Below are 15,722 nucleotides of genomic sequence, written 5' to 3' on the forward strand. Positions count from 1 at the left end.
ACACGCTGGAAATCCTAGGTGGGAAGTACTCAGGGAGCACAGGCCGGATTATATCTGTGAACATCAAATTTGCTTATGTAACACATTGTAGTTCAGACAAAGACACTAGCAGCTGTTATGCAATCCACTGAATCCACTGGTGACCTGGCTAAGAGGCACACTACACTATACACACACATGTACACATGGATATCTAAGCTACACTTTGTGTGTGTGTATAGGAAAGGGAGAGGGAGGAAATGACAGAATGGCTGTAATTGCCATAAACCGTATCAGACCGTGGTTTAACATAAAATTAAATGCAGAATAGAACATAAGGCTTAAAGTTTTAGAACAGTTGGTATTCAGAAGATAGCCTGAGATCTGGTTTAGTAGCCATGAAATCCATGAATGTCAAGGACCAGGATTTTAGGCTTGTAAAAATGTATTTGTGCACATGAATATGCTCTTGTATGTGGTTGACAACAGCCGCATAAGTGAGGAAATGAAACTGAGTGTTTAAGGAGCTTGGAAAGAAAAGTGTCTGGACTTCTTTAAGTTGCTTGAAAACATTTCACCTCTCATCCGAGAAGCTTCTTCAGTTCTAGGGTCAAATGGTGAAGAAGCTTCTCGGATGAGAGGTGAAACGTTTTCAAGCAACTTAAAGAAGTCCAGACACTTTTCTTTCCAAGCTCCTTAGACTACGATGACCTGGATGACTGAGAACCTTCACAGACAAACTGAGTGTTAGTGGGTGGTTTCAGCAGGGAAGGCGCCAGAGAGAAATTCAGGGTCTGTTCCAGTCCAATAGTCTATTTTGCTTTGGAAGGTTCCTAACTGAAATAAGTCACCTGGAAGTGTCTGTGTGACAGCCATTATAAGAGATAGACATAGTTCGACATGAACATTTTTAATACAGGGAACAAGGAAACACTTCAGTCATCACATTTACTTACATTTTCACATTAACTTTTAGCTAGAAGACTCAGTTGTTAATGAAAATACTGTATAGAAAAGAGATGCTGACTCCACTCTTCTACTGAACCAAGGATGATAACTGACAAATCAGAACAGGTCTCACTCAACATAATCAGACATTTCATTTGGTCTATGTAACGTTCCTATCAAACTAAATGGGGAGGGAGAGAATGTCCATTTCAGTGGTCAGTGGGACATAAAAACTGCATGTATGTGGCACCAGTTTAGCTCACTAGTTGAACAGACGATCATATGCCACATGGCTAAATAGCAGTCTGGGTCCAATCTGCAGTCCTTTGGTGTGTGTCTTCCCCAGTTTCTCTTAACACATTCCTGGATGTAAAAAAACTGCATCTGATAACGCAACTCAAATCTGATAAAGAAAAAACCTTTAAGAGTTGGTCTCTTTGGCTGAAAATACGGTTTAAAAAGCTTTTCCATCACAACTTCCATACTTCACTATACAGTCGGAGAACTTGAGTTTCCAAAATTTTGTTGTACAATGACAATAAAGGGATCTTCTATTCTACTGCCTCTTGTATAATTCTTTATTTTAAAAGTATTTTTTTCACATTAACACACTAATTGGTTCAGGTTCCCATCATAAACATCTTCAAATGTACTTAAATATTAATTTTTTTGTGTAGTTTAGTTTTCTTGTGTTCTTTTTGCCCAGTAAAAATAGGCAAGTGAAAGACACTGGGGGGCTGAATGGAGCAAATGATTCACACTAAGAAAACAATTTAAAAAACCCATCAGGGTGCAGCTCAGGTACAGTTGTTAGTGGGTGCTGCTGCACACTCCGCTGGTCAGAGTCAGTTTACTCCACCTCCTCTGGTTGAGGAGTTTTCGGCTCTGTTGAACCTTTACGCGAACATCAAAAACCTCCTGGATGGCTTTTTTGAAGCAGTGAAAGTTGTAGTCAATCAGTCCTGTCAGAGAGAGGACAGAATCACATTTGTTAGAAATGAAAATACTTTCTAGCACTTATATGATGTCTGAAGAACAACCCTTAAATACAAGGGAAAGTCCAAAGGTACCATATCTGAGGCCATAAAAAAAACAAAAAATGTATAGATCTAGATTTGGTTTTCATGGTTTCTTTACGGTCATCTATTTGTGCATCATTGCACTGGTTTTGAACACTCTTGCTCATTTTGTCAGACAATAGAGCACTTTTTGTGTTTGGGAGTGAGATAACAAAACTGTTCAGAGGGTACCAACCCTCTCCCCCGACTCCAGCGTTTGGCAGAATCTAAAAGAGTTCAAGCACAGTCACACCTTAAGATTGTAAACTGCACATGCTCTGTCCCTCCCTCGCAAACAAATTTCTTTAAAGGTGAGGCTGAACAGTAGATCATCTCCATGGAGACTTTTAATCTCAAGGGGAAAGAAAACTCTTCCATTGTCACTCACTGAACATTAATATCCACCTGGAGTCTTCTCTCACCCCCATTCTCTGCGGCCTGCTGGAGCGGGAGGGCTAGTAGGAGGAGTTGGCCGTCCGACTGCGGTCTGGGGTGTGGGGCCTCCCTGCTGCTGCGGAGTTGGGGTGGTCTGCCTCTCCCCACCGCAGGGAAAAGGGTAACACCACCTGGGTCTGGGTGCAATTCCCCCCTCCAGGGGCAAGGGTACCTAGACCCGGTTTGTAGAGTACGCTTGGGGAGTGTGATTGTGTGTACAGCGTCTCTTTATGTCTGTCTCCACGTTGGTTGAGTGTGGAGTGAGTGTATATGAGAGCATGAGGGTGGGAATGGATGTTTGTGTCTGTGTGTGCCTGTATGTCTGTGTCTATATGTCAGGTTGGGTATCAGACGCCACCTCTCTGGGGACATCTCAGGCCCTCCAAGGTTTGGAGGCCTATCTCCACCCACCACCACTTCCCCTGCCGGTGGCGGACTCCCTCAGGTGTCGGTGTGTTGGTGGTTCTTTGTGTCTGGGGGTGGGCGTCCGGGTACACACCGGCTCACTCCTTGGCGGCCGCTTGTCGGGGCCTGGGGCCTGGGGCTCGCTCGGGCCCCTTTGGAGGTGGGGTGCCCCCGGCCTCTCGGCCTGGGGCTCGGTCACTCAGGCACAGCTGGGGGCCGGCGGAGCTCACGGGCGCGTCACTGCAACTCCCCCTGACTTCTGCTCCGCGGCTGCTGAGTGAGCCCTCATCTGGGACTCTCCTCAGCTCTTACTGGAACAGTGGCGCGGCTGCCCCTCTGTTGGTCTTCCATGGTCTCTTGTGTTCTGGGGGCCTCTGGATGTCTGGAGTTTTGATCTCCTCCATACCCGCTTCACACCCTGGAGGACGGGGCTGTGGCCCCCCCACACTCCCTAGCAGATCATTACATGGAGAAACCTTTGGAATGCAAGCATGCTGATCCACACAGGTATGCACACATGGGTATTCACAGACGCGGACTAAAGCTTTCTTGGCTGCTGCCTCAAAGCACACTGTGCGCTGTCTATCTTGCGTGCTGCACAATATCGTTTATTATTTAGTAAATATTGATATCTATGACTAGCTAGTTTATTGTGATGGTGCTTTGTTTTCTCTATTATTATGTTGCTCTTTGTTGTTTGCTGTCTCCTCTGTTTGTTTTTTTTGTTTGTTTTTTTTTTTTTCTCCATACAGGTGACCCAGGAGTTTTTTTTTTTTTTTCTCTCTCTTCCCCCCCTTCTCACCGTCTCTTCTCCCCTTTGGTTTTCTTTCTTTCTCTCCCCCTCTTTCTCTCATTCATTCCCCCTGTCCTATTTATTAAAAAAAAAAAAAAAAAAAAAATGACAAAGGATGAACTGAAGCTCTGCCATCACGTAATGTCGCATACTGCTGTTTCTGATGTCATTTAGAAAAAGAAAAAAAAAAAAAAAAAAATCCACCTGTTACCAAGCAACATGAGGTAGATAAAGTCAGATGAAAGAATAACAGGAATGAAGCAGAGCTAAACTATAGGTATACAGACACCAAGCACAAAAACTGAATGTAAAGTGTAAATGCTGACAGCAACATCATACAAGGCCCTTATTAAAAAAATCATGAAGGTGAAATTTAGCACCTCAGGACATGATAAAATTGCAAGCACAACTGTCCTCTAAAACCAGAAATGACAAAATTTTCATAAGCCTCCAGGAAAATAATGAAATACGCCATGACCTAGTTGATGAAATTCATCTCAAAATTGTGTTATGGTTCCTTTTTGGAGCCAAGTCTCATGATTATTGACCATTCTCTCCAGCTCACACACAATAACAACCAGAAATGGAGGTAATGAATAGTTACAAATACAATGACTGATTTTAAATTGTGCTTTGATGTGAAAACAGAGGAGTTTAGAAGGCCCTACATTTATAAACTAAGATGACTGAATGGAGATAGGACTTTGAAGGATCGGTGAGTTTAGCTCAGAGTGACGCTGAAAAACTAGTTCATGCATTTATTACTTCCAGGCTGGACGACTGTAATTCATTATTATCAGGAAGTCCTAAAAAGTCCCTGAAAAGCCTTCAGTTAATCCAAAATGCTGCAGCAAGAGTCCTGACAGGGACTAGAAAGAGAGAGCAGATTTCTCCTGTTTTGGCTTCCCTTCATTGAATTCAATTCAATTCAATTCAATTTTATTTATATAGCGCCAAATCACAACAAAAGTCGCCTCAAGGCGCTTCATAGATACAGAGAAAAACCCAACAATCATATGACCCCCTATGAGCAAGCACTTTGGCGACAGTGGGAAGGAAAAACTCCCTTTTAACAGGAAGAAACCTCCGGCAGAACCAGGCTCAGGGAGGGGCGGCCATCTGCTGCGACCGGTTGGGGTGAGAGAAGGAAGACAGGATAAAGACATGCTGTGGAAGAGAGACAGAGGTTAATAACAGATATGATTCAATGCAGAGAGGTCTATTAATACATAGTGAGTGAGAAAGGTGACTGGAAAGGAAAAACTCAATGCATCATGGGAATCCCCCGGCAGCCTACATCTATTGCAGCATAACAAAGGGAGGATTCAGGGTCACCTGGTCCAGCCCTAACTATATGCTTTAGAAAAAAGGAAAGTTTTAAGCCTAATCTTAAAAGTAGAGATAGTGTCTGTCTCCCGAATCCAAACTGGAAGCTGGTTCCACAGAAGAGGGGCCTGAAAACTGAAGGCTCTCCCTCCCATTCTACTTTTAAATACTCTAGGAACAACAAGTAGGCCTGCAGAGCGAGAGCGGAGCGCTCTAATAGGGTGATATGGTACTACAAGGTCATTAAGATAAGATGGGGCCTGATTATTTAAGACCTTGTATGTGAGGAGCAGGATTTTGAATTCAATTCTGGATTTAACAGGAAGCCAATGAAGGGAAGCCAAAACAGGAGAAATATGCTCTCTCTTTCTAGTCCCTGTCAGGACTCTTGCTGCAGCATTTTGGATTAGCTGAAGGCTTTTCAGTGAGTTTTTTGGACATCCTGATAATAATGAATTACAGTAGTCCAGCCTGGAAGTAATAAATGCATGAACTAGTTTTTCAGCGTCACTCTGAGACAGGATATTTCTAATTTTAGAGATGTTGCGCAAATGGAAGAAAGCAGTCTTACATATTTGTTTAATATGTGCGTTGAAGGACATGTCCTGGTCAAAAATGACTCCAAGGTTCCTCACCGCGTTACTGGAGGCCAAGGTAATGCCATCCAGAGTAAGAATCTGATTAGATACCATATTTCTAAGATTTTCAGGGCCGAGTACAATAACCTCAGTTTTATCTGAATTAAGAAGCAGAAAGTTAGCGGCCATCCAGGTCTTTATGTCTTTAAGACATTCCTGCAGTTTAACTAATTGGTGTGTGTTATCTGGCTTCATGGACAGATAGAGCTGGGTGTCATCTGCATAGCAGTGAAAATGTATGCTATGTCTTCTAATGATACTGCCTAAGGGAAGCATGTATAATGTAAACAGAATTGGTCCTAGCACTGAACCCTGTGGAACTCCATAATTAACCTCAGTGTGTGAAGAGGACTCTCCATTTACATGCACGAATTGGAGTCTATTAGATAGATATGATACAAACCACTGCAGCGCAGTACTTGTAATACCTACAGCATGTTCTAATCGCTCTAATAGGATATTATGATCAACAGTATCGAACGCTGCACTGAGGTCTAGCAGGACAAGCACAGAGATGAGTCCACTGTCAGAGGCCATAAGAAGATCATTTGTAACCTTCACTAAAGCTGTTTCTGTGCTGTGCTGAGCTCTGAAACCTGACTGAAACTCTTCAAATAAACCATTCCTCTGCAGATGATCTGTTAGCTGTTTGACAACTACTCTTTCAAGGATTTTTGATATGAAAGGAAGGTTGGAGATTGGCCTATAATTAGCTAAGACTGCTGGGTCTAGAGATGGCTTTTTGAGTAAAGGTTTAACTACAGCCAGCTTGAAGGCCTGTGGTACATAGCCGATTATTAGAGATAGGTTGATCATATTTAAGATTGAAGAATTATTGGCTCCCTGTTAAATCCAGAATTCAAAATCCTGCTCCTCACATACAAGGTCTTAAATAATCTGGCCCCATCTTATCTTAATGACCTTGTAGTACCATATCACGCTACAGGCAGGTTTGCTGGGACAGACAGGGTGAGTCCCCGTGTTCTCAAGGCCAGGAAACCAGCGATCCCTGTTTCAATCCAGGAGGTAAATGTGGAGGACTATAAATACCTATACCTCAGTCTCTATACTCCCAGCCGTTCTTTACAATCTTGCGGTCAGTTACTTCTGGCCCAGCCCAGGCACCAACTAGGGGTGATCGTGCTTTTGCCTCTGTAGCACCAAACCTATGGAATAGTCTTCCTGCTACCATTCGTGCCTCTGACTCCATTCAATCATTTAACGCATGCTTGAAAACTTACCTATTCAACCTGGCTTTTCTTACTCGCTAATTCTCACCGCTCCTTAATTGCTGTATCCCTACTCATTTCTCTGGATAATCATGTTCTCTCCCTGTTTCTATTTACTAATGCTTTTTGTTTGTTTTCTCTACTTTCTGTATTTTACCATGTTTTAACGACTTACTGTTCAGTGTAATCTTTTACCGTTATTTTAACTGTGAAGCACTTTGGTGTACACCCTGGCTTTCAACGTGCTATATCAATAAAATTGTATTGTATTGTAGATAAGTACACGTCTCTATTTTCTGAAGGTGGTTGAGTCTTTTCATATCTGTCAGACAATGCTCAGGATTTTCCATGAGTTTGCTGCAGCCAGTGCCATCCTCTATGATGTGTCATGCTGGGGCAGCAGGTTGCAGATAGCACCAGATTCAATAAACTGGTCTGCAAAGCCAGTAATGTTGTGGGGAGGGAGCTGGACTCTGGAGAGGCAGATGTTGTCCTACATAAGGACGATGCTGGACATTACCTTCCATCCACTTCATGACATGCTGGCCAGTCACAGGAGGACGTTTAGTGAAAGACTACGATTACGCAAATACACCACTGAGGACACAATAATTCATTTCAGCTTGTGGCCAATTCTTTGAATAATTCCACTAAGACAGACACCCTAGATTAGACACCTCAGAGTAGTGTGAAGTGGGGTTGTCAGCTTAATGCTGACAAAACCAGAAGCAGAAGTCCACAACACCAGGCCAGCTCATTCGCATAAGTCTCACATGATCGTGAAGATGCTTCATAGAAGAAAGGCTGGGGAACCAGGATTGTATTAGTGGGGACTAAAGGGATTAGTTGAATGAGGATCACAGTGCTGACGGCAAGTTAGAGAGTGTCTGATACTGTCTGGCCAATCAGATGCTGTGCTCATTCTCTTATGTTTTTACGACAACCTTTCAAAAAAGGTTTATTAACAAAGTTGTAATTTAACAACAACATGAACTGCAGGGCTGTTTTCTGTGGGGATGAAGAGAAGGGTACATTTTAAGCAGGTGAGTGGAAAGACATGCAGGTAATCTGAGTTTGAATCAAAATCCAGTAAATTCCAAACATGCAATAAGAGAATCTGATTAGGCTGTGAGCTTTGTGGAAGAAGAGATGAAAGCGATACTAGAAAAAATGTAAACTACTAAGATATGATCAAGATATGATATGAAGGGCATGTCTTCAGAGATATAGAACAAAGAGGCAACCATGCACACACACATGCACATAACAGAATGAAGAGACAAAGAGAAGGAGAGCGAGAGAGAAGTAAAGAGAACGGGACAACAAGGAGACAGAGAAAGCAAAAAAGAAATCTGCCATTGAAAATGAATGACATTTGGCTACTATAAGTCATGTAAAGAGTTGTGATATGAGAGATAACCCTCAAATCACGAAAACTGTTTTGTACTGATTCACTTGTGATCCATAATGCAAAGAAGTTAAATAGAACTACAGTACAGATACTATTTCTTAAACAGAACAAATCAAAATCGTTCACTAGTGTTGCTAACTACATAATTCAACTAACGTGCCATTTCAGAGTGCCCAGCCTACTAAACATTGTTTTGATATTGTTAAAATCAATCAACATCAAAATTCAGGGAAAGGAGACAGAAAGAAAAAGAACAGTGATTTCAACTGAAATTTGGACAGTTGTTACAGACAATTACAATAGTAACAATAATAACGTTTGTTTGTTTTTTTTTACTTAGCTAGACAACTAGTATAAAATACGAGAGGTTTATACTGCACCGTGATTACCTCTGCAGTAAAACAACATAATGCACACGTGACTCGTGCTTTTGAATTGGCTTGATGAAAAAATTACACTGTAAAAATTTTTGTTTGGGACATTGAAGAGCCATATGTGGTATCTTAATCTTTTTCTTCTTCTTGTAGCCATCCTCTCTTCTTCCTTCCTGGAATCTTTTGTCCCATTTATCCAGATGTCCACACCATCTAAACCTTGCTTCTCTAATTTTGTCTCCAAAGCATCTGACCTTAGCTGTACCACTGATATATTTATGTCTAATCTTTTCCTTTCTGGCCACTCTCAAAGAAAATCTTAACATCTTCAACTCTCCATCTCTAGCTCCGCCACCTGTCTTTTTGTTTGTTCCACCTTCTCCAAACCATTATAGCAGGTCTCTATAGCAGGTATTGAAAGCTTCGCTGTTACATTCATTACCCTGTCATTCACAGACATGTATCCGGTCTTGGTTCTACTGACTTCCATTCCTCTACTCTCCAGACCATGCCTCCACCTCTCTAAAATTTCTTCCACCAGCTCCTCACTCTCACTACAGTGTTGTCTAAGAACATCATAACTCATCTGTCAAACTGTCCATCACAGCGCCAATGACAAAAAAGGGCCAATCATGGATTTCCTTCTCCACCTTCAACTGATATGTCACTCCTACTACACACCTCATCATTATCTTGCTGATCTCATGAATGTCATCCACCACCCTCACCTTGTCTGCCACTCCTGACTTCTTCATCCAGTACCATATTTTCTCTCTTGCCACCCCATCATATGTTTCCTCTAATTTCACAAAGGCACACAGAAGCTCCTTCTGACCTTCTCTATACTTCTCCGTCAGCACACTCGTAAGTCATACTGCTGCTCGTCAGCTCCATTTTTAGCTTAGCTTCAATAACTCTTTACACAGCTATATAGCTAATCACCTTTATGCCCCCAGAATTATTTAAGCTCTGTCTATCACTAGCAATGGGAATCACTAGTGATCCCAGTAGTCCAGTTTCTTGGAACTGTTAGTTTAGTTCCTTCTCTTTTGAGCAGGAACCATCTGCACTCCACATTGGCTGGAGTGCAGGGGGCAAACTGATTGAGAACACCTGAGTTGGACCTTCACCCCAACTCAGGTATTTTGGGCCTGGGTGTTGTGCAGCTGGGTCTATCTTGTGGGAGTGGGAGACCAACATCAACTCCATCCTCAAAAAGACCCAGCAGAGGATGTACTTCCTGAGACAACTGGGGGAGTACAGTCTTCCACAGGAGCTGCTGATCCAGTTCTACACTGCGGTCATTGAGTCTGTCCTGTGCTCCTCCATCACAGTCTGGTATGGAGCAGCCACTAAACAGGACAGGAGCAGACTACAGCGGACTGTACGGGCAGCAGAAAGGATCATCGGCACCCCCCTGCCCTCCGTCCAGGATCTGTACCTCTCAAGAACCAGGAAACGGGCAGAGAAAATCATCACAGACCCCTCACACCCTGCACACAGACTTTTTGATCTGCTGCCCTCTGGCAGACGGTACAGAAGCCTGCAGACCAGGACCACCCGACACAGGAACAGTTTCTTTCCCCTCGCCATCTCCCTTCTTAACAGTTGACCTGTCACACTGCTCCCACTGCCAGACTGCAACTGCACCTTATGTACATTCTGTAGTATTCATTCCACCTCATTCATTTCTGTATTTTATGTATATAAGTTTAGATTCGTTATTTATAGTTGGTTTACACAGCTTTGTGTATGTATGTGTAATGTGTATATATAGACACGTGTGTGTGTGTGTGTGTGATTTACATTGCTGTGCTTGAGAGCCACCATCTACCGGAACCAAATTCCCTGTATGTGTCTGCACATATACTTGGCCAATAAACACGATTCTGATCTGATCTGATCTTGCCTTCATCTTTGCTCTGCTTGTCCTTCAGGGGTCAGATTTGTTTGCATTTGGTATGGTTTGCTTTGCTCTTACATTTGGTGAGTGCACAAAGCCTAACAATGATTAGTCTATTCCTAATGTTCCTTTCATTAGGGATGGCTTTGTTTCCTTGGTCGGAGGTGACGATAAAGACCCAGTTAAAATTCCGAGTGACACAGGAATCTATGACTTCTATATAGTGAACTCTGTGCTGCCCTTCTCAAAGGAGTCTGACACATGTGACTACATCCTCAGTTATGGGATGGGTTTCACCACTCTTCCTGTTCCTTTGCACAAGCTCAACTTGAATTGCAAGCTCTTCCAAGGTGACATTTCCATGGGAGTACGTCCAGCATTGCCTGTTGATGGTGTTCATTTTATTTTGGGCAATGGTAGCAGGGTTTGGGCAGATGTTCCTCCTTTAACTATTGTGACATCTGTTCCACTGTCTCAGATGAAGGTGTTGGTGAGATTCCAGAGGTTTTTTCTGCTTATGTGGTCAGACATGCTATGGCAATGACTGATGGTGACATACCCTCGAGAAGTGTGACTCTGAGTTGAAGGTTCCGTCTTTAAACGAGTTTCCTTTAACAGTTTCACAGAATGATCAGAGTCTGAAAGATTTATACAATCGAGTGTTGCCTGAAACTGAAATAAACAGCCCAGCGTGTGGTTTATATGTTGCATAATGGTCTGTTGTTTCGAAAGTGAATCACTCTGGCTGACGGCGTTGTTAGAGATGCCATTTTGAAGCTGGTAGTACCGCCCAGTTGTCAAAAGATTCTCAGACTGGCACATGATGAAAGTGGACATTTTGGGGTAAGAACTGAATTGAATTAAATTTTATTCATACAGCGCCAAATCACGACAACGGTCACTCCAAAGCGCTTTATATTGTAAAGTAGACCCTACAATAATACATACAGAGAAAAACCCAACAATCATATGACCCCCTATGAGCAGCACTTTGGCGACACTGGGAATTAAAAACTCCCTTTTAACAGGAAGAAACCTCCCTCAGAACCAGGCTCAGGGAGGGGCTGGGCCATAAGCTGCGACCGGTTGGGGTGAGGGGGGTAAGAAAAACCTACTTGAAGCTTTTAAAATATTTTTTTTGGCCTCATGTCACAAGAGATGATGTGGCTCACATTAGAAGTTGTCATGTGTGCCAGTTGGCAGGAAAACCAATCAGCATAAACTGAACCTTTAGAACACCTTATTCTAGACTGATTTTATGGGTGGGGGTGTGACGGCTCTGCTGGGTACTTGTTTCAGCTGTTGCAAGATTCCATTAGCTGGAGTGCAGTGGGCAAACTGATTGAGGACACCTGAGTTGGACCTTCACCCTTACATAGAGGCCTGGGTGTTGTTGATCAGGGGAATGGATTTCTCTCTTCCCAATCTTTGCCATACTTACCCTTCAGGGTCAGATTTGTTTGCATTTGGTATGGTTTGCTTTGCCTAACTTAACACTCAGCATTTATTCAACATTGTTATCCATTCACAATGACGTGAGCAATTTTACTGACTTTGTATATCAGATTACCAGTTATTAGTTTTTTGTTATTGTTCTTAAAAATAAATATTTGTAAATTGTTCCTTTGTGTCGTTCCCCATTTTTTGTCATAACCCATGAGCCAGGCTGTGACACGAGATAAATTACAAATCACATTCTCCTGGGAGTAATTACGTAATATCAATATTACATATTACGCTTCATTTGGACACGCCCACTTTACTGAACACAAGCCTTGGGGCTTTAGTGTCAAATGTATCATTGCCTCCAACAAACATTTGACCACACATAATGCAATTAATTTGCATGAATGTAATTGCTTTGATATGCTGCTTAGCGATGGTGGTGCCTCTCAAAGCAGAGCCAATGAGAATGGCAGGAGAGGGGTGGAGCAGTGGGTTCAGCGTGTGGTGTCAGGGGAGGCTGACCAACACACCTGTTCTCCTTCGACTGGTCGTGCCTGCCCTATCTCAGTAGGATGCCAGGACGTGACGGGAGAGCAGTGTGCTACACGAGAACAAGACAGCTGGTAAGCTGCACAGGTAAAGAAAATGCAGACTGCACTTTAAAAAAAACAAAACAAAAAAAGCTGTGCGCCTTGAGTCCTTTATAAAACAGAGGGCAATTACTTTTCACATAGGGCCAGTCAGGTTTAGATCATGTTTTACTTTAATTAAAAAAATCACAATTTAAAAACTACGTTTTGTTTTTATCCAGGCGCTAATATTAAAATTTGATCATCTGAAATATGCAATTTGGACAAATATGCAAAAAATAACAAATTAGGAAGGGGCCAAATTAATTTTTCACTGCACTGCAGTCATCTTTGTAGTGTATGCCTGAATTCTGTATAAATCTTTACCAGTGTTGCACTTGATGAAGAACTTTGGATACTTAATCACATAATAACAAAGCAACTTTACAGGCATTTCAATATGAACACAACGAAATTTATCACACTTTGAAGTGGTTCCTCAACTAGACTGAAGAACTAAACATGTTCTGTGCAAAAATATAACTGTTCATTTTGACATGATCTGCCATCTCTTTTCTGTTTTCAGCTTTCAGTGAGGGCTGTCAGCTGTCCCGTCATCTGTGTTCCCCTTTCACACTGTTTTTGTGTATGTTTAGGGTTGTCTGTTAGGCTTCAACACTGAATTAGCACAAAGATTTAATGAACCTGCTGCTAGATGTTTACTCCTGGTATCTTCACTGTGGTAAGACTTTTTTTGCACAAGGGAAAAGTTTGCATTCTAAAGTGAAAGAGTATGTTGTAATCCAAAGCATTTCCTGTAAGTAACCAAGTAGTTTTGGTGCTTAAACCGGACTGAAATAGTCCTTGAAAAAAGAAAGAAAACTCAAACAAAAGTCTAAAATGGAACTCCTACATGGGATGCTAATCCTTGTTTTCTGGGTGAAATTGCATTGTAACTCAACCCCACCTACCTACAGAAAATATTTTTTCCTGTTTTAATACTTCCAGACCAGGGGTAGGCAACTCCAGGTCTCAATTGCCAGTGTCCTGCAGGTTTTAGATATTGCCCTTTGTCAACACACCTGAATCAAATGATTAGTCCATTACCAGGCTTCTGGAGAACTGTTGGGGAGGTAATTTGGCCATTTGAATCTGCTGTGTTGGATCAAGGACACATCTAAAACCTGCAGGACACCGGCACTCGAGGCCAGTAGGAGTTGCCTACCCCTGTTCTAGACTCATTGTATTTAGCACTAACCTGCATTATAAAAATGGTCCTAGATAGGTAACACCTGGATTATGTGGGTAGTACTTTAAAGTATGACTAGAAGGGTTCCTGACCAATTCATATCAGTGTGTGTTGAGCTGAGGATAAGAATGTGCTGCTTGTTAATTTCCTACTTGCACGGGATCAATCCATCTTTAACTTAAGAAAAGAAAGCATGATAATGAATTTCGCAATAGGGCTACTTCCTGACATGCTTATAAAGGTAGTGAATATTAATGAACTGACCTTTCCTAGCAAAGCTTTCCTTGCGGAGGAAGCAGACCATGGCAAGAAACTTGGTGACCTCTTTCAGGTATATGACTGTGGTGTTGTTCAGGTGAATGATGGCCATAGAGTCTTTGTCATGGGGTAAACCAGCTTCAGTGTTTGGCATACTGAAGGAAAGAAGACAGAAAAAAATAGCTCAGATGAACTTCAAAGATAATATTTAATTTTACATAATCCTGAGACACAGTGTAGGCTTTTACTGAGGGAGCATTATATTATAGCTTCATTTTTTAGCAGGTTAAAGAAACCAACTGCCTAGGTAAATAACAGAGTCCTGCTTTTATTAAGAACTCACCCAGAGGACTTTCAAAATGTAGCAAGAAAGTTGGAGAGAAAAGACGTAGCACCCTGAAATGGATAGATGGATGGATGTATAGATTCTCTGCAGGTAATCTAAGTTTGCAAAAGCACTGAGGAAGAAGCCTGAACTTTCACTTTTCATCCAAATGCAGAAGTACAAATCAGCATCACTTTCTCTTCTTTATGCTGTATCAGAAATCCTTCCTTACAATCCTTACAACCCCCCCCCCCCCCCCCCCCCCCCACACACACACACACATATATTATCACACCAAAAAAGTTATCTTCATGGGCTTTCAATTTCCACATCATCTATTTCAATCTGCAGTTGTGAGTTTGAGAATTTAAAAAAACAACATGATTTAAAATGTACTGTCATCAGCAAATAATACTAATTTTAATATATCAGATATCTTTACAAATGTCATTTATACATTTATATAAAAACGAATACATAAACCTGAGGAAGCAATGTCCAAGCATGATAAGGATTATTCTCTCAACTTCACACTTTTAACATGCATCTGGACAAGTCTTCGGTGATTTTTCCTGGAGTCATCAGGTGTTTTGAGTCTTTCAACGTTATATACCCTCACCCAGGTGGGGGTGATCAAGAGTCACCCATCGCTCTCCCCACTGGATCCACAACCATCTTGACACAACCTCTGCGACCTCAGTGACCAACTTGATAACCTTGTGCTTGCTTGCGCCTGTGATGCCCAGCTTGCTGAAGGTCCTGAAGCAGGACTGGACAATGAATCCTCTGCACCCACCTCTGTGTTCACACCTCACTTGCTGCCCATCCCTTCTACACTTTTCTACTAGCCCTGGATATCCTTTTTCTCTCATTAGATCCTCCATGTGATGCTTCCAACAGTCACTTCTATTAGGATGACCTGCTTTTTGGCTTCTGAGATCAGACATGATGCTGATCTCAGGCTTCCCTGATTAGCTGCCTAACTAAGCCTGTGTGCCTCCAGATATCCTGACACTTTTGGGATTCCCCGCTTCTGGACTGAAGTGTCAAGGTAGTTGTGCCTCAGGAGGTAGTCTGTTAGATGCCTGGCAACAATGGTGAAGAAAATCTCAGCTTCAACACTAAGAAGGGAAATAATTCTGAATTGATCAATATTTTTGGACTCTTCCTCCTCTGGAATCCACACCCCTTCTGCAAAACTCCACTGGTAAGCTACCTTGCCCCCCCTCCAGATCACTTTGAGGAGCATCCAGAGTCTGTGGAGTAACCTAGGGCAGTTGTTATACACCTTATACAGTACTCCAGTCAGCCCTGGGGGAGGGGGGGGGGGTTCCTCTCGCCGTCTTGACCACCTCCTGGACCTCCTTCCCACAGGG

The 15,722-nt window shown here is 42.4% G+C and overlaps 1 protein-coding gene across 1 annotated transcript in view; it reads right to left on the bottom strand.

Moving 5' to 3' along the window:
* Positions 1–873: 873 nt before the first annotated feature.
* Positions 874–15,722, bottom strand: part of rragd (ras-related GTP binding D) — an 81,684-nt gene continuing 66,835 nt past the window's right edge. The window contains exons 6-7 of the mRNA XM_082515773.1: positions 14,028–14,176; positions 874–1,889 (exon numbers count right to left, since the gene is read on the bottom strand). Coding sequence (XP_082371899.1) covers positions 1,738–1,889; positions 14,028–14,176 — 301 coding nt within the window. The 3' untranslated portion in view covers positions 874–1,737. The remainder of the gene's footprint in view (positions 1,890–14,027; positions 14,177–15,722) is intronic.

Source organism: Aulonocara stuartgranti (assembly GCF_965226115.1).
Source record: "Aulonocara stuartgranti genome assembly, chromosome: 19".
NCBI classification, from domain to species: Eukaryota; Metazoa; Chordata; class Actinopteri; order Cichliformes; family Cichlidae; genus Aulonocara; species Aulonocara stuartgranti.